The 24007-nt window shown below is 43.6% G+C and overlaps 1 protein-coding gene across 4 annotated transcripts in view; it reads right to left on the bottom strand.

The window, feature by feature from the left end:
* Positions 1–24007, bottom strand: part of htr4 (5-hydroxytryptamine receptor 4) — a 70431-nt gene that overhangs the window by 32891 nt on the left and 13533 nt on the right. For 3 of the 4 annotated variants that reach the window (XR_007963217.1, XR_007963218.1, XM_052071185.1), the window contains exon 2: positions 6722–6800. Coding sequence is in view for 1 of the 4 variants with exons in the window: in XM_052071185.1 (XP_051927145.1) it covers positions 6722–6777 (56 nt within the window). In the remaining 3 variants the exon portion in view is untranslated. Of the gene's footprint in view, positions 1–6290; positions 6345–6721; positions 6801–24007 lie in introns of those variants that run through there. The other variant, XM_052071200.1, reaches the window with a different exon arrangement.

Genomic DNA, 24007 nt, shown 5'->3' with positions numbered 1-24007 from the left:
ACTTTACAGCAAAGCTTCTTGAGACTTGTGGGTCTTCACATGATTTCCATGCATGCCAAATTCCATGCTGTTAAGTCAAACTGGCTTTGGGTACTGAATTTCTAAATACCGCAGGGGTGCTAGGTGGGTGGGACGTGGGGGAATAATCAGAGAGAAACTAAACAATTTCAAGAGGGCCTTGGCACCTTGTGCCTGGGCCCTAATGATGCCCCATCTGAGTCAACACATGACTTTTCCGTCGGGAGCAATCATTTGGAAAAGATAGGATGCCCAAGGAGGGGGTGTTGAGAGAAGTTAATGGTGAAAAAGGCAGAAAGATGAGTCGAGGAGAGAAAGAGAAAGTGCTAATATGCTGTGATCTACTTTGGTACACTAGAAGTCGGAGAACGCACTCTGTGGAATCCTTTGAATGATATTATTGCAAGTATTACGCTTGGCTTCTCATTGTTTAAGGATACAAACAGTCACTGTGTGAGTCGGACTGAGATTAAAGTCTCTGAGCTCGAAGTAGGGTTTCAAACATATGTTTTTGCATATGCTTTTGAACATGGACTACAGTTTCCAGTTGGGTTTTCAACTTCAACGCAGGGTTTTGGTTTGAAATTAGGGTTTTAAGATAAGGTCAGGGTATTAAACAAAGACTACAGTTTTGGAAGAGGTTTGTAAACCAGAGGTAGAATGTAAGGTTTCGAGCAAGGGTTAGTATTTCAAAGTAGGGTGGAAACCAGGGTTTTAAAGCGGAAGTCAACTCCAAAATTTTCTCGACAAGAATACTGTGCCTGCACTAGTCGAATTATGCCATTCTGGTTAATATTGCATAAGTAGAATAATAGTTAAGCAGTAAAGTCCACCCGTTTGTCCATCTCAGGGAGAGGCCATTTTATCACTCTCTGTCGATTGAAAATGAGTTGCTCATGGTTCACCTAAGCCATGTCCAACCAAGGGTTACGGTTCCTGTGTCAGTGTTCAAACCTGGGTTACAGTTTAAAATTATGATTAGTGCTTCAAATTGGGATTTAAATCTTTGGTTAGGATTTCAAACAAGGATTAGGGTTGAAATTAAGGACTTCAGCCATGGTTTGAATTTTAACCTGAGGTTTTAAGCCTGGGTTATGGTTTCAAACAAAGGTTAGGTTTTCAAAGCTGAGTTTCAGGCCTTTTCTTGTCCCTGTAGTTTTGGCAGCTGGTCCAAACAAACATATTAAAGTGGTGAGGAATTATTTCACTCCACAGAAATAATGAAAAGAAAAAGATAAAACATGGTCAAATGAAACACACACACACACATATATATATATATATATATATATATATATATATATATATATATATATATATATATATATATATATATATATATATATATATATATATATGTTAGAGCTGTCAGTTTAGTGTGTTTTTATTGGCATTAATTTAAATGAATTTTAACGGGATTAAAATTTTTCTCGCGAGATTAACGCGGCACACGTCACAAGCGGATGTTACGTTGCTCTATAAATACACCAGAAACAAAACAACAAGCGCGCTGCAGAAGCCCACGCCCATGTCTGTTTTGCCAGCCACGGCAGCGCGAGACACCGAAAAAGAGTTTATGAATGGAAAGTTTACTTTTCAAAAGTTGCCATATTGCTCCACTGACAAGACCAAAGTTATTTGTTCTTTTCTCTCTCTCTCTGTATCATACAGGTATACGATGTATGCCACTGACGTGATTGTTACTTGTTTGGAACTATTTTGTGTGGAAGGTTACACACAACCTTCTGTGTCCATGTAAATAGACCGGGTGGAGCTTCTCTGTGTTCGTCTGACAGTGACAGTGCGCTACAGTGGTCGCGACCTAGCGAAAGTGAAATGTCTCCAGTGTTGTCATCGAACCAAGTGTAGTCATTCGAAATGAGGTCTACACAAAACCGTAGAGAGACTTCCGCACAAGAAGGACCAATACAATCAACATAGCCTGACTGTGTTAGGGGGAGTGAACCCCCCCGCCCCCCTTTCAGAATGGTTTGCCCCTGCAGCACGGGGGAAGTGCATGTGCTTGTTTGTACGGCCGGCAGTTTCCAATACAACGGCACATAATGAACACTGGTGTCCGGTGTCTCGTTATTCTTCAACAAACATACAGAAACAGACTGCTGTGTTCAAAGCAAACTTGAGAAAAATGAAGTATGCAACCATGGTTTAAATCCACTATAGGCTGAGTACTAGTGTACCATAGATGTGCACTTTACAATGTTATATTGCTCTGTTTTGATTTCATTAAAAAAAGCTGTTAAAGCAGCTGTTGTGTGACAAAATATTTTTTTCACCGTTATTGACGGACAGTAATATTGTGTGAGAGATTATGTGTGAATAACTGCACCAAGTGAAAAATGTTTATGTAAAATTGAAAATCGAAATTGTTATTTCAGTAAATATTTGCATTTGGCACATAGAAAACTGATTCATGATTCCATCTTGATGAGAGCATTAAAATGGGGAAAAATAGGACAAAAAAACAATGTAAGGACAATGTAAAAGGAAATTCAGAAACGATAAATGTGTGAGTAATCACGATTAATTTTTTAGTTGATTTGAGTTAATTATGACAGTTGCATTTTTAATTAGATTAAATATTTTAATCGTTTGACAGCTCTAATATATATATATATATATATATATATATATATATATATATATATATAAAATAATAATAATAAATCCTCATCTCACCCCTCGGGTGGTGTCCGTCCCTCATTCAGCTCGGGTCCTCTACCAGAGGCCAGGAAGCTTGAGGGTTCTGCGCAGTATCCTTGCTGCTCCGAGCACTGCACATTTCTGGACTGAGATGTCCGATGTTGTTCCCGGGATCTGTTGCAACCACTCATCTAGTTTGGGGGTCACTGCCCCGAGTGCTCCGACCACCACAGGCACGACTGTCACCTTTACCTTCCAGGCTCTCCAACTCCTCTCTGAGCCCTTGGTATTTCTCGAGTTTATATATATATATGTATATATATATATATATATATTAGAGCTGTCAAATGATTAAAATATTAAAATATTTAATCTAATTAAAAATGCAACTGTCATAATTACCCCCGATTTCACAAAAAATTAATCGTGATTACTCACACATTTTTTATCGTTTCTGAATTTGCTTTTATATTTTTTTGTCCTATTCTTCCCCATTTTAATGCTCTCATCAACATGGAATTATGAATCAGTTTCCTACGTGCAAAATACAAATATTTACTCAAATAACAATTTCGATTTTCAATTTTACATGAACATTTTTCACTCATACTTAATCTCTCACACAATAGTACTGTCTATCAACAACAGTGAAAAAAAGATTTTGTCACACAACAGCTGCTTTAACAGCTCTTTTAATGTAATCAAAACAGAGCAATATAACATTATAAAGTGCACATCTAAGGTAAACTGGTACTCAGCCTATAGTGGATTTAAGCCATGTTTGCATACTTTGTTTTTCTCAAGTTTGCTTTGAAAGCAGCAGTCAGGCTATGTTGATTCTGTTGGTCCTTCTTGCGCGGATGTTTCTCTATGGTTTTGTGTAGACATCATTTCGGATGACTACACTTGGTTCGATGACAACACTGGAGACGTTTTATTTTCAGTGTGGTCGCTACCACTGCACCGCTGAACTCTCGACGTGCCTCAGCGCACTGTCACTGTCAGACAAACACAGAGAAGCTCCAACCGCTTTATTTATATGGACACGGAACACTGTAACCTTTCACACAAAGTAGTTCCAAACAAGTAACAATCGCGTCAGTGGCATACATCGTATTCGACAGGCTACCTGCTCTTTATTCACCAGAGGCTCATCAACCTAGTCTCTTTTTTGTCTCCCGAAAGAGTGTCTTCTCCCGCTTGGTGTACCTTAGCCTTCTCCGCTATGTACAATCTTTGTACAGAGCTCGTAATGGAGGCTCTCGCTGGCAATCCGTAGTGGAGTCGTTAGACGCAATGCGAATGATTTCAGCTTGAGTCGAGCTGTGGACAATGTTGACAGGCTTGCATGCAGTAGCCATACATTTAGCTATGGCTTCAGCAAATTTGTTCTTCGTCGCGTTATCCATTTTCTTCGCTTTGAAACAAAGCCTAAACCCGAGCCATGGTTTAACGACATTACCCGCGCAGCTAGGCAGGAGTGTCGCAAAGCTGAACGCAAGTGGAAAAGAGACAAATTGCATGTCTCTTCTCAAATTTGGAAAGACAGCTGGCGTATCTACCAGCTCACAGTAAAAGAGGCCAAAAGAAAATATCTGTCGGACCTTATTCTAGCCAACCGTCACAACCCTCGTGCACTATTTAAAACGATAGATTCTGTACTCAAACCCCCTCTGCCTACTTGCGCGGATTCTTCAGCCGAGATGTGCAACAGATTCCTTCAGTTCTTTATTGATAAGGTCTCTACAGCTAGGATTCCGGTCCCAAATACCGCATCTGACCCCTCTGTCCATGTTCCATGTTCAGCTGTCCTAAATTCTTTTGATACTGTGTCCTTGGCGCTTTTGGAGGATGTAGTTCGCCAGACGAAGCCATCTGGCTCCCCTTGCGACTCTCTTCCCCCACGCTTCTTTCAGGAGGTTCTCCCGAGTGTTGGTGCATCGGTCTTGGATATCATCAACAGCAGCCTTTCTTCTGGTGTAGTTCCCCAACAGTTTAAACATGCTGTGGTCCAACCCTTGATCAAGAAACCTGGTCTTGATCCAGATGAGCTGTCAAGTTACAGACCCATTTCCAAACTGCCTTTCATTTCCAAAATTCTGGAAAAAGTGGTGCACATGCAGTTGAAACTTTTCTTGGATGAACATAACATCTTGGAGGTCTTCCAGTCAGGTTTCAAGACGATGCATAGCACGGAGTCAGCCCTGTTACGCGTTTCTAATGACATCCTCCTGGCAAATGACTCTGGAGACCACGTGTGTCTGGTTTTATTGGACTTAACTGCAGCATTTGATACAGTGGATCACAGTATTCTGCTGACTCGTTTGCAGCACTTGGTGGGCATTGGCGGGAGTGTTCTTGATTGGTTTAGGTCCTATCTAGCTGACAGGACCTTTTGTGTCAGCCTTGGCTGCTCTGAATCACGCACTGCTCCCCTGTCATGTGGTGTTCCACAGGGCTCAATTCTGGGGCCTCTGCTGTTCTCGCTGTATCTGCTCCCATTGGGTTCCATCTTAAGGAAACATGGTATTCCTTTCCACTGCTATGCAGATGACTGCCAGATCTATGTCCCACTGAGCAAGAAAGACACCTTCTCATTAAGGCCACTCCTATCCTGTCTGGAAGAAATCAAAACCTGGATGGCACAAAATTTCTTGAAGTTCAACGAAAAGAAGACAGAGGTGATATTGTTTGGCCCCAGTGGACCTTGTACATTCCATCCTGTAGACTTGGGCCCCCTATCTCCTTATTTGAAATCAACGGTCTCAAACTTGGGACTTAAACTGGACAGTGATTTCAAACTCGATCGGCAAATTGGTGCCGTTGTTAAATCCAGCTTCTTTCACCTTAGACAGCTGGCCAAAATAAAACCTTTCCTCTCACATGAACACTTTGAGACAGTAATTCATGCCTTTGTCACATCCCGGCTCGATTACTGCAACGCCCTGTACTTTGGAGTCAGCCAGTCCTCCATCAAGCGCCTTCAGCTGGTACAGAATGCCGCTGCTCGCCTCTTGACTGGTACTCGTAAGAGGGAGCATATAACTCCTACTTTGGCATCCCTTCACTGGCTCCCCATTCATTTTAGAATTATTTTTAAGATCCTCCTCTTTGTTTTCAAATCTCTGAATAATCTCGCGCCACCTTACCTCTCTGAGCTCATACGCCCCTACACCCCTGCCCGGCGCCTCAGGTCTGTGGACCAGTCTTTGCTAGACGTACCAAGAACTAAACTGAGGCTCAGAGGGGATCGAGCCTTTTCTGTTGCTGGTCCATCTCTCTGGAATGACCTCCCACTGAACATTCGGCAAGCCTCCTCGCTGCCCATCTTTAAATCCCTCCTCAAAACTCACTTGTATTCTTTGGCATTTGACTCAGCATGACTTAGATTTGCTATTGGTTTTACTGCTTGGTGCTTTCTACCGCCTTATTACTTATTACTTATTACTGATTCGTCTTACTGTTTATTGTATATGTTAAATCGCTCCATGTACAGCACTTTGTATGCAGCGATGGCTGTTTGAAAGTGCTCTATAAATACTGTTGACTTGTTGACTTGACTTGAAATGATCCATAGCTGTCTGTCTGAGATGAGGGGGCGGAGTACTCACGTCAGCTGCGTGCTTGGCCATTAGGTGGTATTTCAGACTCGACGTGCTATGATGTTTGACGTGCTATGATGTTTATGACTGTAAAACATACAGGTAACTTTGGTCTCGTCAGTGGAAGAATCTGGCAACTTTTTAAAAGTAAACTTTTAAACTTACATAAACTCTTTAAGTATCCGTTTTCGGTGTCTCGCGGTGACGTGGCTGGCAAAAAAAACGTGCATTGACCTGTGCAGCATGCTTGTTGTTTTGTTTCTGGTTTATTTATAGAACAACGTAACGTCCACTGTGACGTGTGCCGCGTTAATCTCGCGAGAAAAAAATGAATCCCGTTAAAATTCATTTTAATTAATGCCAATAAAAACGCGCTACACTGACAACACTAATATATATACATACAGTGTGTGTGTGTGTGTGTGTTGTGTGTGTGTCACCTGTCAGTGAAAAGCTCCCCCATCACCGGCATGTAGCCTGAAGGGCTGACGCTCATGTCACCATCAATACAGAGAAGGCCTGCAGACAAGACCGTTAACACCTTCATCATCATCATCATCATCATTGTAAATTTAAATTGTAAATTGTAAATTTCCCCATTGTGGGACGAATAAAGGATATCTTATCTTATCTTATCTTATCAGCTCAATTACACCCCATTAGATTTTTTCATGACAGGAAAACAAAAGCAAATGTGACATCTAACAGAGATGCGGCGCTCAGCGGCGGATTAAACGGATGATTTAGTCACCACAAATTAGCTGTTGGCTGTTTTAACCGAATACAATTAATGAAATGACGCTCACTATGAAGCAAACACTGAACATTTTGTCTTCTCGAATATAACTGGCTGTCTAATTCAATATAATATCATGTTTGAAAATAAACAACAACACACACACATACACATTTATTCATATTGTTTCCGGGTCAAATTGCAATACGGACTGTCAAATCTTGTTTACCCCAGGAACTAAAATGGCTCCTGACCGGCGCTCCATTTGCCTACCATTACATTTGGATCAAAAGGACACAGGATTAAGGAGTCAAGCACAACAAAGGATGTCCCAAAGAGCTATTTTGTGTCTGGTGATGGTGACTGTGGTACGTGTGTGTGTGTGTGTGTGTGTGTGTGTGTGTGCGCGTGTGTGTGTATGTGTACTCAAAAGGCCAATGAAACGCAAGTTTTAAAATCTACACTTCTCAAAACAGTACTGAATAATCCTTTTCAAGCATTCATGACCCCAAGCCTAATTCAGGAATGACTCCATTGCATCCTTGTCAATGACCTTCAAGTGGCTGTTTCAATGCGCATGCACAGTTTTTCAATCCTTCAAATTAATAAACACCATCTGATCACCTTAGTTTAGTCAGTTTGACTTTTAACCAATGTCACTGCCCTTGCCTGGATGTTTCAAAATTCAGCATCATGGAAATTTTAAATCTTTTAAAAACAAATTAAATATGTACTTCGTTGTAATGTACAAATTTGGTTGACACAAAGGAAAAACCCGTCAGATTAAATAGAGAAGATTCTTAAATTACGTAATATATTCAATTTCATGATCCTAAATCAGGACAAGGGCGGCCCGGTAGTCCAGTGGTTAGCACGTCGGCTTCACAGTGCAGAGGTACCGGGTTCGATTCCAGCTCCGGCCTCCCTGTGTGGAGTTTGTATGTTCTCCCCGGCCCTGCGAGGGTTTTCTCCGGGTGCTCCGGTTTCCTCCCACATTCCAAAAACATGCGTGGCAGGCTGATTGAACACTCTAAATTGTCCCTAGGTGTGAGAGCGAATGGTTGTTCGTTTCTGTGTGCCCTGCGATTGGCTGGCAACCAATTCAGGGTGTCCCCCGCCTACTGCCCGGAGACGGCTGGGATGGGCTCCAGCACCCCCCGCGACCCTAGTGAGGATCAAGCGGTACGGAAGATGAATGAATGAATGAATGAAATCAGGACAATGAAAAATAGGACGTTTGCTTTGCCTTAATAAAATGACATAACTTGAAGGTAAAACTTCCAACTCACACAAATTGTTTTTTTTATTTTTATTGAAGCCTACATTTTGACTGTGACGGATTACTTATTATTACTATTATCATTACTTATTATATTTTTTTAAAAGTTCATTTCATGTTTTCTTTTTTTCAGTGTAGTTGAGTTAATTAAAAAAAAATTAAAGAGATGGCCATTGTGTTTGGGTCATCGGTTCAGAGAGCCGCTTCACACATTCCCAATCAATTAGATCTTAATATGTTCCCAGAATGCAACACAAGCGCAGGAGTGCCACAGTAAAACCCAAGGCCAGCTGGCAGCCAAACGTTGTTGAAATTATTATTTTATTAGGCTCTCTCCGCTCATTGGCAGTCATTTTATTTTAAATGTGCTTTCATGACAGAGCGAATAAACTCCCCAGCTCTGTTTGGAGCTACTGTCTCTTCACGTCATGTATAATTCATTGTTGCAGTATTAGCTTCTAGCTTCAGAGAAGTAACTGTCCAAAGGATTTTGTCCAATTGCCACCAAATGTTTTGAATACTTTATAAGGTGCGACACTAAAATGTGAAGCATTTGAGTTTTTGTCATTGTGTGAGGACGGAGCATTGCAATGAAGTTTGATGAGTCAAAAAACATGAAACTCTCATTCCTCCGCAAGCTCATAAATGATTTATGTAGCAACATGAAATTTGGTAGGCACACATATTATCATGTGCAGACACACAAAGAAATATCCCAGGAAGGTCTGAAAGGCCAGGAATTCTACAATTTGAATTTGACGCAAGTGTTTTAGGCTCAGTTGGCTGGGGGGTGCCCAACAAGATGTGAAAAAAAAAATCAGCCCCTGAAACAAGTTTCACTTTGCAACATGAAATTTTGCAGATATGAGTACATGCACAAAACGGTTTCAAGAAGCCATGCCTTAAAAGCCACAGAAAGTCTGCCGTTTTGGCTTGAACTGACCATTCTAAGATCATTGGTACCTATCAGTATTTCAAAATAAAATGTCCCAAAATTCAGCACGCTGAAATCATTCATTCATTCATTCATCTTCCTAACCGCTTGATCCTCACTCGGGTCGCGGGGGGTGCTGGAGCCAATCCCAGCTGTCTCCGGGCAGTAGGCGGGGGACACCCTGAATCGGTCGCCAGCCAATCGCAGGGCACACAGAGATGAACAACCATTCGCACTCACACTCACACCTAGGGACAATTTAGAGTGTTCAATCAGCCTGCCACGCATATTTTTGGAACGTGGGAGGAAACCGGAGCACCCGGAGAAAACCCACGCAGGCCCGGGGAGAACATGCAAACTCCACACAGGGAGGCCGGAGCTGGAATCGAACCCGGTACCTCTGCACTGTGAAGCTGACGTGCTAACCACTGGACTACCGGGCCGCCCACGCTGAAATCAGTTTCACTTATTAACCTAAAATTTGGCAGACATTTTTACAATGAGTAGATGCACAAAAAAGAAGCCATCCCTCCAAAGAGAGCAAGTCTGCCATTTTGAATTGAGGTGAGGTTATCAGGCATCTGCAAAGCTACATCCATGACTATGCCCAGGCCGAATTTTTGTCCAAGCACATCCCTGTAACCTCAGACGTAACCAGGTTCTCCAAAGGTCAAACATTTTGCGGGAAGTAGACAGTCAAGTGGGCTGTAGGAGGATGATGATGATGATGATTGAATCAAACTCCCCTGAGAGAGCACATGCGCATGATGTCATCAGTCAATAATTCGACAGTACTCAGTCTCCTTCAAGTGATCGGTGTCACTTTATGTGTTCAGCATCTCTCTGCTGCCCATATGACATTTTCAAATAATTGCAGGATGCATTACCATCAAACATGGCTGCCATACTTGTGGGGTTTTTCATCAGTTTTGTTTTTATTTCTTTTTGTGTCAAAATATTACTTTAAGTGAAACCGGCGCATGGCACAACTATGGGTTTTGGTTGCAGTTAGGAGGCTATTGAGGTGTTATGGCTGGTGGTTTAGGGTTAGGGATGACATTTAGATACCAAAGCTTTCTTTGTAAGAAGGGGCACAAATTAAACGACACCACTAGCTTGACTATACTACTGGCTTGCACGCAACACAAAGGGTTGGACCCTAATGTCATTCCAGGCACTTCTGATTACTACTGTCAAACAAAACACACACTCTGTGATACTCCACTCAACGAGGCAAAACTCAATTGCTGTATAAATATTTTCTGACTGTGCTTATTTTAGATGTGTATTTATTTCTATACTTTTTGCCTTCTACTTTCTCCCTTTCATAATTGTGCTGCTGTAAATAGGGAAATTCTCCATCGTGAGACAGAATAAAGGTTTTCTCATCATATCTTATCTTACAGTGAATTCTTAAAGAGATGTAGATATTTGTTTCTTAATAATTGCTGAAAACGTACAAAGACCGTGAACTACGTTGTACTCAGTTGTGGGCCTGTAGATTAGTTTCCCTAATTTTTGTGGATATGGCTAAACCGGGGTCAAGTCAGGCACTTTGGCCCAGCGTTGGCCTCCCCCTCCCCCACTACATATGAACTTGAGCACCTCCATTCGCATCAGCAGTTATCTGGTACAATTGCATCATGTAGATAGCCAGTCTACACCCTACCAAAAACATCTTCCTTTTAGATATTCTTCAAATAGAGCAGCTAATTTTCAGGGGTGAGAGTGTACAGTACACATCATTGTGAGAAGACGGAACAATGAGAGAATTTTATTTTATATTTTTTTTCCTGAAATCTGACTTAATTGACACTGTGTGGACAGAGGCTTGGGATAGGGCTTTGCTGCCTCAGAGCGCCTTGTTTTGCATAGCGTGATAAAGCCTCACGATAATGCGGTGGGATATTTCAGCTACCAGAGGCTTTCCCGGATATATTTTCTTAACTCAAATATGTAGATAGTTAAATGTAGGCATAATACAAGTGCTAGAAACAAAGTGGCCTCTATTTTTCCAAACTGTATTTGATTGACATTTGGCAGTTCACAGTTAAGTGGCGCGTTGTTTCAGAGCACACACATCATCTGAGATCTGGAGCAGGGGTACATCCTGCACTCCTGTCTTACTTCTCATGCTACTATATTTGGGTCCACCTCTTGCCTCCACAACCACAAACCATAAAACTTAACAGTTGTTCCCACTGTTACTCTGCATGTATACTTATATATTATAAGTATATATGTTTACTCTCCATTGGATGTTAAAAAGGAAATCAAACCCAAAATATTATTTAAAATGTTCTGTTCGATGTAGCCACACGAGTCTAAACACGGCATGAAAGTTGCTGGCCCGAGGCAAACACGGGAGCAGGCGAATAATTGGGGTCAATTGAGGACAAGAGAGACAGGGACGGAGCGTGAATATCTCAGAAGTGGAGTGCCGAGAGTATAATCTGTAAAAGTGTCCTATCACCGAGTCAGAATCTGAGCTGACCTCCTCTGAGCCTGGAGGCAAACTGGCCAGACGTGTTTATGTCAAGTGGGAAATAACTACAAAAAGTGAAACATCAACCCTCAGATGGAAGACACAAGAATTCCACAAGTCCTTTAATTAAAGGAGGACTTAATTTACTGCTGGTGAATAGACACGTGCACATTGGACAATGAGAAAGAGCACAAAGAAAAACAATTCCACAATGCATTGCAAAAATTCGGTGGACCAGAAAGAACAAACAAAGTGCACCCTGGCATGTTATTCCACACTTTTTACAAAAGATTGTTGAGCCTTCGTGTGCACAACTGCATGAAAACAGACAAGGAGTTATTTACAGTTAAAGAAGGACACCCCACACCCATGGCATTAAAAACAAACACCGCACCGAGTATTTTTAAATGAGCAAGAAGTGGGAGATGAGCTCTACTGCTTTGTCTCAACCCTTTGCGATTCCCGACAGGTGCAGGCGGCGTTTTGGATTTTATGGCCACAATGTAAGCGGAGACCAAGATCAGAAATTAATTTGGTGAGACACCGGACCAAAGCACCATTGTCATCTTCATGCAAGCAAGAATAAGCATATATTAATTACAGCATTGTCCATGCATTTGTAACAAGCAAAGACATGGCAGACACGGTGCTTTCTGCCACACGTTTTGGTCTACTAATTTTCCAAATTGTATTTTGTGTCATCAAAAGAAGGTGGAATCTCACTTCGTAATGGCTAGAAACAATATGGCTTTATTCTTACAGGAATAATGCTGTAGAATAGACACTTTCCATTCGGCAAAGCTGTGTGTGTATATGTCATTGTGCAGTCTAGTGCAACGTTTCCACACGTGTGACAGTTCTTCCGTAATGTATTTCATGAACATAATGGCAAATTACATGAAAAATAATGAAGTTATGAAATCAGTCATGGAGAAAATAGGATCTTGTTATTGCTGCAAACTGGCATAAATATGTGAAGTATCCCTTCAAGTAATTAGCTATTTTAGTTTCCAGTTTTATAATTTACAGGATGACAATGGCACACAATGATAAAAGTGGGGATGCTTCTCAATGGGGCGGCCCGGTAGTCCAGTGGTTAGCACGTCGGCTTCACAGTGCAGAGGTACTGTGTTCGATTCCAGCTCCGGCCTCCCTGTGTGGAGTTTGCATGTTCCACACAGGGAAGCCTGCGTGGGTTTTCTCCGGGTGCTCCGGTTTCCTCCCACATTCCAAAAACAAGCGTGGCAGGCTGATTGAACACTCTAAATACTCCAGTCTAAATAGTGTGAGTGTGAGCGTGGATGGTTGTTCGTCTCTGTGTGCCCAGCGATTGGCTGGCAACTGATTCAGGATATCCCCCGCCCACTGCCCGGAGACAGCTGGGATAGGCTCCAGCACCACCCGCGACCCTAGTGAGGATCAAGTGGTTCGGAAGATGAATGAATGCTTCTCAATGTAAAATTGGAAACGATTCAAATTTGGTCGCAATCATTCAGTGAATTTCAGTCAATCATCTTGGGAAAGAGTACATTTCTAAATGACCTATTAAAATGGACAAAAAGGTAAAAAACAAAATGCCAGCTTCCTGTCTTCCTTAGAATTTACCACGTGTCATCTCGTGAGTCATGACAACGTACATGTTGCAATGTGGAACTTTTGTTTGAAATCCGATCGGCAGTTGAGTGATTAGAGTTTTGTGTTTTACGGCGAGTCATCGCACACCCCATATAAGCAGCAGTGATTTACGTGTCAATGTTTTTCATTAGCATCAGTAGAAAAAAAAAACATTTCAGCTGGCATTGGAAATGCAGAAATGAGTCTCGGGGCCTATCCCAGCAGTCTTCGGGCAGTAGGCAGGGGACACCCCGAATTGATTACCAGCCAATCGCAGCTGAGGCTACATCTTATGTTAATAAAAGAACTACTATACCTCATGTTGATAAAGGTAACTATTTTACATTATAATTACAGTGAAAATATCCTTCATTTCCATCTTTCTCAGTTAATTTCACACGAGAGATTTGGGGTTCAATTTAAATATATTCATTGTGGTATTGCTGTATGTCCGAGACATTTGTTTGAGGTACTGTATATATTAAAATAATAATAATAATTATACTAAGAAAATTTCAACTAAAACAAAGCATTTTTGGAAAAAAAAAACTCCTCTGAAAACATTAACATTAAGTGAATGTAAAAATTACAATTTAAAATGAAATAAAAACTAACCATCATGAAAAATCCGAAACTATTGCGCAGTAACCGTGGTGCGGCCTCACTTATTGGGCATGCCAGGAACAGCCACTGTATGGTACATTACGGTCACAACTTTGATCATTCTATAATCATGTCCATTGTCAAGTCTGTGAAAATTTCTTCTATACATTTTATTATCTAGTCCATTGTCATGTCCAGAAGCATGTCTCTCATTAGTCTGTAGTCATGTCTGCAGTCAAATAATCAAGTGTGTGTGTTTATGTGTGTGTGTGTGCGCGCACGTGCGCACACACTTGTGCGCACGTGCACACATGTCTGTATGTGGCAACGGCAGCTCAGAACTGATAAAGAAAAAGAAAGCACACTTGACCCCAAAGTCCACTTCCTTCATAATGTGATAATGCAAAATGTTATCTGCAAGCCATCTCTATATCATGAATTGAATCTCGTAACCATATCTTTGGATTGCGCTGAGTTCTGGAAACTTGGAACCATAAACGCATATAAATGTTCCTCCTGCTGCTTGACTCCTTGCTCAATTAAGAGCCAAAGAGGATAAAAAATAAATCACAGTTTGACTGCTGAGTTGATAATCAACCAGCTAATCTTCATTCCATTGATTTGAAATGTTATACTGAGAACCAGGATGGGTCTTGTGGTTTTTGGGTGTTCATGCACATGCGACAAAGACTTCCATCAACAACGCAGAATACACTTAACTCTTCTTTGACATGCAAAGCCTGTCTTTCAGATGCATCATTTCGTACAGTGGTGCCAGTTTAATATGTTTTGTGACCAAAGAGTTGAATCCATTAAAGGGCTCCCACAAAAACAAACAAACAAAAAAAGTGGTTAGCACGTCCACTTCACAGTGCAGAGGTACGGGGTTCGATTCCAGCTCCGGCCTTCCTGTGTGGAGTTTGCATGTTCACTCCCCGGGCCTGCGTGGGTTTTCTCCGGGTGCTCCGGTTTCCTCCCACATTCCAAAAACATGCATGGCAGGCTGATTGAACACTCTAAATTGTCCCTAGGTGTGAGTGCGGGTGTGCATGGTTGTTTGTCTCTGTGTTCCCTGCGATTGGCTGGCAACCAATTCGGGGTGTCTCCCGCCTACTGCCCGAAGACAGCTGGGGTAGGCTCCAGCACCCCCCGCAACCCTAATGAGGATGAAGTGGTTCGGAAGATGGATGAATGAATGAAAAATCAGCCAAACGACTGCTGATTCCTTGAAAAACCTTTAAATCCGAACCAATTACTGTATTGCTTTGCTATTTAGGCATCACTTTGAATACATCTTATGACATCTCAGGAACACAAAAACAGCGAATCTTTCCAGATCAGTTTTGCAAAAAGCTCATCTCTTTTCAATGAAAATCGTAACATGTAAAATTTGATTGCTGTTCTATGTCCTCCTATTGATTTACAAACTCCAGATGTGGTGTCATTGTACTTCTCTACCAGGTTGACAGATGTTTAAAATCTGTTGTTTTAATGAATTCACAATTTATTTGGGATGTGCTCTGTTTAAGCAGCAGCAGATGCCAAATTTGACCACTTCAAAACAAGATGGACTCGTCCAAACCGCATCCATGAGATGCTTTTAAGTCCATAAAATCAGAGAAAGTGCTGAGTGATTTATTGCCCTGAGGAGACATGGCCTCTCCCATGCAAACACACGCACGCACACATGCACGTGCTGCACTTATCCGGCGGCAGCTTTTCCAGCTGTAAAGCTTCAAGACCACTTTCTTATCTGCAGATAGATGAGACACAGCATTAGGTATGCGTGGTCACTCAATGCAAGGCTGTAATGGAGTGAGAGCTCAGTTCAGTGAGTGTTAAAGGATTCAATGATTTTTCTGTGGACATGGAGGTTAAATTGTTCTTGAAGATATTTATTCCATTAATTTAGTTGTTCCATTATTATGCACTAACTGATTGATTCATTTATTTGGATGTAAATAACAAAATAAAGTGTTTTAACATTTTCAATTGACATTTACATTGATCTTATTTATCAAACTAGTTCAATCCATCAAGACTGATGACAGAAGGGCAGTCGATCCCTCGCCATCGGACACCCATTTTGCTGACGAATGACATTAAACTTATAAAATATATATGCACTAAAAACTTACGGACCTGGGTTTCGGCTGTCAGTGTAATTGTCAAGTACCAACAGACCTCTCAGTCCGTCACTGACAAAGCCCGTTTCACTGGCACCTCCCTCTCATGTGTTTGTTCGCACGGGCGAATATAGCTTGCAGAGGTGTGAAACTCAGGTCCTGGTGGGCCGCTGCCCTGCATGTTTTCCAAGTCTCCCTGTTGCAACACACCTGATTCAAATGAACAGGTTCAAAGTCAGGCTTGCGCAGAGCTTGCTGATGATCTGATCATTTGAATCAGGTGTGTTGCAACAGGGAGACTCTGAAAACATGCAGGGCAGCGGCCCTCCAGGACCTGAGTTTGACACCTATGCCTTAAGTAGACTGCATTTGCTATACAGTGCACTCTGCTTAATAGAACACCGGTTAATAGAGTAATCCGCTTAATAGAGCAAAAGGCTCTGGAACGGATTTGCCTAATGCAATTTCCTATAAAGATACTCCGCTTAGTAGAACAGATCTCCGCTTAATAGAACAGGCCGTAAGCAATGAACATTGTAAACTAGTGGTTTTCGAAGTGTAGCTATCGCGATACTGTACCACTATTGCGAGAAAACGCGGTAGTGCTAGCCGTATACAGTAACAGGTATCACGCGTCACTCCACACATAGACACACGCACGTCACAATGGCTTCAACTTCATTCAAGAGACGAGGGCTATCACCTGCGGATAAGAAGGACATACTCAGACGATACGATGCATTGCCGGATTCTCAGAAGGTACGCGCGCGGTTTCCAGGACTTCCCTCTTATCCAGCGCATTGAGAGGGAAGTCAACCGCAAAATTACGGACTCCTGTTTCCAGACAAAAGTAACAAAATTTTTCTCGTGATTTGAGATGTTTGACTGAAGTTGATTAAAGATGTTGTTTTGTTGTTTGATTAAAGATATGGACGTCCACAGTCGAAATATCTCTTCTAACTCATCAGCAGGGGTTTTTCTGCGTGCATAACTTGGTCGTCGACGTGTCTGAAGGTGTACCTAATAAAGTGTCTCCGGTTAATAGAAACTCCGCTTAGTAGAACAGAAGCGCTTCAGCCCAATGGTGTTCTATTAAGCGGAGTGCACTGTATACGGTATATGGACACGCTTTGCACTTCCTGTACAGTAGGTGGGGGTATGCGTCAAAGAAACAACAGAACATTTATTAGAATCGTATTAAATCCAATCGGGCAAGACAATAACAATTTTAAGAGATAAGAGATCACAAAGTACCCCTCCGTGAGTCGTCACCTTACCGTGGTGGAGGGGTTTGTGTGTCCCAATGATCCTAGAAGCTAAGTTGTCTGGGGCTTTATGCCCCTGGCAGGGTCACCCATGGCAAACAGGTTCTAGGTGAGGGGCCAGACAAAGCACGGCTCAAAAGACCCCTTATGATGAGTAAAATTAATGGATCTCAGTTTCCCTTGCCCGGACGCGGGTCACCGGGGCCCCCCTCTGGAGCCAGGCCTGGAGGTGGGGCTCGTTGGCAGGCGCCTGGTGGCCGGGCTTACACCCATGGGGCCCGGCCGGGCACAGCCCGAAGAGGCAACGTGGGTCCCCCTTCCCATGGGCTCACCACCCATGAGAGGGGCCAAAGGGGTCGGGTGCAATGTGAGCTGGGCGGCAGCCAAAGGCGGGGACCCTGGCAGTCCGATCCTCGGCTGCAGAAGCTAGCTCTTGGGACATGGAATGTCACCTCTCTGGCAGGGAAGGAGCCCGAGCTGGTGTGTGAGGCAGAGAATTTCCGACTGGATATAGTCGGACTTGCCTCCACACACAGCCTGGGTTCTGGTACCAGTTCTCTCGAGAGGGGTTGGACTCTCTTCCACTCTGGAGTTGCTCACGGTGAGAGGCGCAGAGCAGGTGTGGGCATACTCATTGCCCCCCGGCTCAGTGCCTGTACATTGGGGTTCACACCGGTAGACGAGAGGGTTGCCTCCCTCCGCCTTCGGGTGGGTGGACGGGTCCTGACTGTTGTTTGTGCATATGCACCAAACAGCAGCTCAGCATACCCACCCTTTTTGGAGTCCTTGGAGGGTGTGCTGGAGAGTACTCCTGCTGGGGACTCCATTGTTCTGCTGGGGGACTTCAATGCTCACGTGGGCAATGACAGTGATACCTGGAGGGGCGTGATTGGGAGGAACGGCCCCTCCGATCAAAACCCGAGTGGTGTTTTGTTATTGGACTTCTGTGCTCGTCACGGATTGTCCATAACGAACACCTTGTTCAAACATAAGGGTGTCCATATGTGCACTTGGCACCAGGACACCCTAGGCCACAGTTCGATGATCGACTTTGTAGTTGTATCATCGGATTTGCGGCCGCATGTTCTGGACACTCGTGTGAAGAGAGGGGCGGAGCTGTCAACTGATCACCACCTGGTGGTGAGTAGGCTCCGATGGTGGGGGAAGATGCCGGTCCGTCCTGGCAGACCCAAACGTATAGTGAGGGTTTGTTGGGAGCGTCTGGCGGAATCCCCTGTCAGAAGGAGTTTCAACTCCCACCTCCGACAGAGCTTTTCCCATGTTCCGGGGGAGGCGGGGGACATTGAGCCCGAGTGGACCATGTTCCGTGCCTCTATTGTTGAGGCGGCCATTCTGAGTTGTGGCCGTAAGGTGGTTGGTGCCTGTCGTGGCGGCAATCCCCGTACTCGCTGGTGGACACCAGCAGTAAGGGATGCCGTCAAGCTGAAGAAGGAGTCCTATCGAGCCTTTATGGCCTGTGGGACCCCAGAGGCAGCTGACGGGTATCGACTGGCCAAGCGGACCGCGGCTTCGGTGGTCGCCGAGGCAAAAACCCGAGCGTGGGAAGAGTTCGGTGAGGCCATGGAAGCCGACTTCCGGACGGCTTCGAGGAAATTCTGGTCCACCATCCGACGTCTCAGGAGGGGGAAGCAGTGCACCACTAACACTGTGTACAGTGGGGATGGGGCGCTGCTGACTTCGACTCGGGACGTTGTGAACCGGTGGGCAGGGTACTTCGAAGACCTCCTCAACTCCACCAACACGCCTTCCTTGGAGGAAGCAGAGCCTGGGGACTCTGAGGTGGGCTCTCCTATCTCTGTGGTTGAAGTCACCGATGTTGTTAAAAAGCTCCTCGGTGGCAAGGCCCCTGGGGTGGATGAGATCCGCCCGGAGTTCCTCAAGGCTCTGGATGTTGTGGGGCTGTCCTGGTTGACACGCCTCTGCAACATCGCGTGGTCAACAGGGAGAGTGCCTCTGGATTGGCAGACCGGGGTGGTAGTCCCTCTTTTTAAAAAGGGGGACCGGAGGGTGTGTTCCAACTACAGAGAGATCACACTCCGCAGCCTCCCTGGTAAGGTCTATTCAGGGGTGCTGGAGAGGAGGGTCCGTCAGGAAGTCGAGCCTCAGATTGAGGAGGAGCAGTGTGGTTTTCGTCCCGGCCGTGAAACAGTGGACCAGCTCTACACCCTTAGCAGGGTCCTTGAGGGTATGTGGGAATTCGCCCAACCAGTCTACATGTGTTTTGTGGACTTGGAGAAGGCGTTTGACCGTGTCCCTCGGGGAGTTCTGTGGGGGGTGCTTCGTGGGTATGGGGTACCGAACCCCCTGATACGGGCTGTTCGGTCACTATACCACCGATGTCAGAGTTTGGTTCGCATTGCCGGCAGTAAGTCGGAATCGTTTCCAGTGGGGGTCGGACTCCGCCAAGGCTGCCCTTTGTTGCCGATTCTGTTCATAACCTTTATGGACAGAATTTCTAGGCGCAGCCGAAGCGTTGAAGGGGTCCGTTTTGGGGGCCTCAGTATTACATCCCTGCTTATTGCAGATGATGTGGTGCTGTTGGCTCCTTCAAACGGGGCTCTCCAACTCTCACTGGAGCGTTTCGCAGCCGAGTGTGAAGCGGTTGGGATGAAGATCAGCACCTCCAAATCTGAAACCATGGTCCTCAGTCGGAAAAGGGTGGAGTGCCCCCTCCGGGTCGGGGAGGAGATCTTACCCTAAGTGGAGGAGTTCAAGTATCTTGGGGTCTTGTTCACGAGTGGGGGTAGGAGGGAGCGGGAGATCGACAGGCGGATCGGTGCAGCGTCTGCTGTGATGCGGACGTTGTATCGGTCTGTCGTGGTGAAGAAGGAGCTGAGCCAAAGGGCGAAGCTCTCAATTTACCGGTCGATCTACGTCCCAACCCTCATCTATAGTCACGAGCTATGGGTCGTGACCGAAAGAACGAGATCCCGTATACAAGCGGCCGAAATGAGTTTTCTCCGCAGGGTGTCCGGGCTCTCCCTTAGAGATAAGGCGAGAAGCTCGGTCATCCGGGAGGGGCTCAGAGTCGAGCCGCTTCTCCTACACATCGAGAGGAGCCAGATGAGGTGGCTTGGGCATCTAATTCGGATGCCTCCTGAGCGCCTCCCCGGTGAGGTGTTCCGGTCATGTCCCACCGGGAGGAGACCCCGAGGAAGACCCAGGACACGCTGGAGAGACTATGTCACCCAGCTTGCCTGGGAACGACTCGGGATCCCCCGGGGAGAGCTGGAAGAAGTAGCTAGGGAGAGGGAAGTCTGGGCTTCCCTGCTAAAGCTGTTGACCCCGCGACCCGGCCCCGGATAAGCGGTAGATGATGGATGGATGGATGGAGATCACAAAGTAGCTATGAATATCTAAGACATTTTTACAGACAACTTCAAGTGATGGGCGGCCCGGTAGTCCAGTGGTTAGCACGTCGGCTTCACAGCGCAGAGGTATCGGGTTCGATTCCAGCTCCGGCCTCCCTGTGTGGAGTTTGCATGTTCTCCCCGGGCCTGCGTGGGTTTTCTCCGGGTGCTCCGGTTTCCTCCCACGTTCCAAAAACAAGTGGCAGGCTGATTGAACACTCTAAATACTCCAGTCTAAATAGTGTGAGTGTGAGCGTGGATGGTTGTTCGTCTATGTGTGCCCTGCGATTGGCTGGCAACCGATTCAGGGTGTCCCCCGCCTACTGCCCAGAGACGGCTGGGATGGGCTCCAGCACCCCCCGCGACCCTAGTGAGGATCAAGCGGTACGGAAGATGAATGAATGAATGAACTTCAAGTGATTTCAAATTAAAATTAAAATTGTTATTTGTGGAAAGACTAGGGTTAAATAATAGGTTGTGAAATCGTATTATGGAGACCCACACTCCTTTCAGGAGGTGGTCAGAAGTTGTTTGCCAACCATGAAAAAAACAGAAGAAGAAGAAGAAAAAGAAGAAGAAGCAAAAGAAAGAGCAACCATAGTATTGGCAACTTGGTCTCAGTTTCACAAGGATTTGTGAGGCACATTAATCCACTAGGATCGTACCTTTGGCTACAATGCAACATGGGATTCTGGTTAAGGTAAACCAAACTTTAAAGAATTGTTTTGGGGGGGATATAAGATTTAAAATGGTGGCAGACAGCCACCAGTGTGCTCACACTATACTTAACTGTTCGATAGATTGGCAAATAAATGTATACGAAATGTGTACATTTCTGTGGGTTTTGTATGATGTAGATACACTGATATACCTGTATACTGTTGTACACTCCATTTACCATTTGAATCAAATTGGATTTTTTTTTATCTGCGGAACTCTTAACATTTTGTTTTGTTTTGTTTTTTTAACAGACGGAAGAGATGGCGAAAGCCAATTAGAAAATTTGAGGGACTGAGCGACTGACAATTACAGTTTGGTTCAGCTTGAAGTAATGATGGACTGACGATGACGGACTAGCAATTAAAAAAAAATAAATTTCGCACTTGTGCACATTTCAATATACACACAGTGGTTGAATTCTCTTTCCACTTTTGACAGCTAAAAATGCAAATAAATACGACCAACCATGAGGTCACCTCCTTTTGCACATTACATTCAATGCAGAAAAACAAGTATTTTTTTTACTTTATATGACTTATACAGTAGTTTATGCAAATAAAAAACAACAAAGTACAAACAAAAAAACAACAGCATTATGGAGTAACGATCAGATTTGTTACATTTAATCCAAACAAGAAACACAAGGATAAAAAGCATATTAAAATGTTGCACATTGGTAAGTGATGCAGCAAATATAGTCTAATTATGCTACAGTAATATTTGTACAGGTCGAGATAATGATGAATTATAAAGTGACCAATATGTGCAATATATGAAACGTCTATTGATATGGACTGTATGCCAAATTTTTGTTTTGCACATTGAAACTTGAAGGAAATAATAAACCGTAAAATAATTAATTGTAAATGTACAATAAAGTAAAATCATATTCTGCAGTTACATTTGAACAATTAGTGTGAATTAACCCATTGAATCCCACCGGTCACATTTGTGAAGGACAACAATGACTTAATTTACAGGGCTCTAAACATTTTTATTACTGATTACTTAAAAGGGCTACCATGACACCTGCTTTTGATTTTTAAATATCTGAGAAAAAATGGGGATTAAATGGGTTAAAACATATAACTATGAGTAATTATTTGCGCAAGCTACATTTGAAGTCCACAGTCAAAATTAACAGTAATAAATAAGAAATACGAACATGAAACCAATTATAATCTCTCTGACAGGTTGGCACTGACTTTGATCCACATTTAGATGACATGCAAACCGAGATCTGAAGTCTTTAACCGTTATTCAGTCAAGGCAGATGTTTTACACCAAAAGGTACACTTTAATGTAAAATCCAGAATTTTCATTATGAAAAAAAAATCCTGGCATTTTCCTCGGCTTTGTACCTGTATTATTCATTCTTATTCATTTAATAAAATGCAGCAAAATTGACATTTTTTTTCATCACCCACAAACGATAAATAAGAGTGCCCTCCTGGCAGAGGTCACTCAAGGTGACCTCCTGTTTCCCGAGACACAAATTACAAATATTTAAGATGGTTGTTAAAATTTACCTTTAGACTAACTTGGCTCTGCATCAATATAAAGGTCAAGGCTACTAAAATATTAGGAAGAGCTACCACTATGAGACACAGCTCTCGCTGTAAAGCACTTTTTCCATTTATAAAAATAAATACTTCCTTGACAACCCCATATTTGGGCACTTGTTGTGCTTTCAGTTAGGTTCCCATCAAACCAAAGCACATATTTCCTCTTTAAACACAGACTATAACATTGCGGTCCAAAATGAGGAAATGAGACGATGTGAAGAATTAAAAGAATATTGTTAAAAAGGAAGGTAAGGAGGAAGAGGGGCAGTCAGCAAATAATGGATAGTAGGTAAAATAAATAAATAAATAGATAAAATAAAATAAATCTGTGAACATCCAAATTTCTGAATGCTGACCTGCAAATACTTTTGCTTAAACATAATGGGTAGGAGATTCACAGGGTTGAGTTCATCCCACTACGGATGTCGGGGGACCTCCTTGGTAGGAGGTTGTGTGACAACGTTCTGAGCATGGTGGGCCATCAAGTCACTGCTATGTTTATCTTTGCTGGGAAAGGTCGGCCTCAGTTTTGGCCCTCAGAAACCAGTGTCAACGCTACACACTCGCAGACTGTTGACCTACTTGGGTCAGACATCTTTGTTTGCCGATACTTATCACACTCGACCCGGCAACTCTTTTAGGCCTCAACAGCACACTTTTCGATTCTTCCATTTCTACTTCATCCATCAGCTATCGGATTACTTGCTGTTGCCAATTGGGCACTCATTGCTAGCAGCTAGCAAGTAGCGGCTATCTGCTGGCCGGAAATGTTGAAGACATGTGCCATATCATGCAAAGACAGCATAATTAACTTACACGGTTTTCTTAGCATCCTGAATTTGCAATTAAATATGATTTCGGGATGGCGTTTTGTTGCAACTATATATAACTGTGGTAAGGCGAACTGAAATGTCCAAACCACAAGTCAAGCTCGCCGTTATGCCACCAATTTGATTAATTTTCCGATCCGCTTTATCCTCACAAGGGTGGCGGGGGGGATGGTGCTGGAGCCTACCCTAGCCGACTTT

Source organism: Hippocampus zosterae, chromosome 1 (genome assembly GCF_025434085.1).
Source record: "Hippocampus zosterae strain Florida chromosome 1, ASM2543408v3, whole genome shotgun sequence".
Taxonomy (NCBI): Eukaryota; Metazoa; Chordata; class Actinopteri; order Syngnathiformes; family Syngnathidae; genus Hippocampus; species Hippocampus zosterae.
This window is presented reverse-complemented; position numbering and strand designations above follow the sequence as displayed.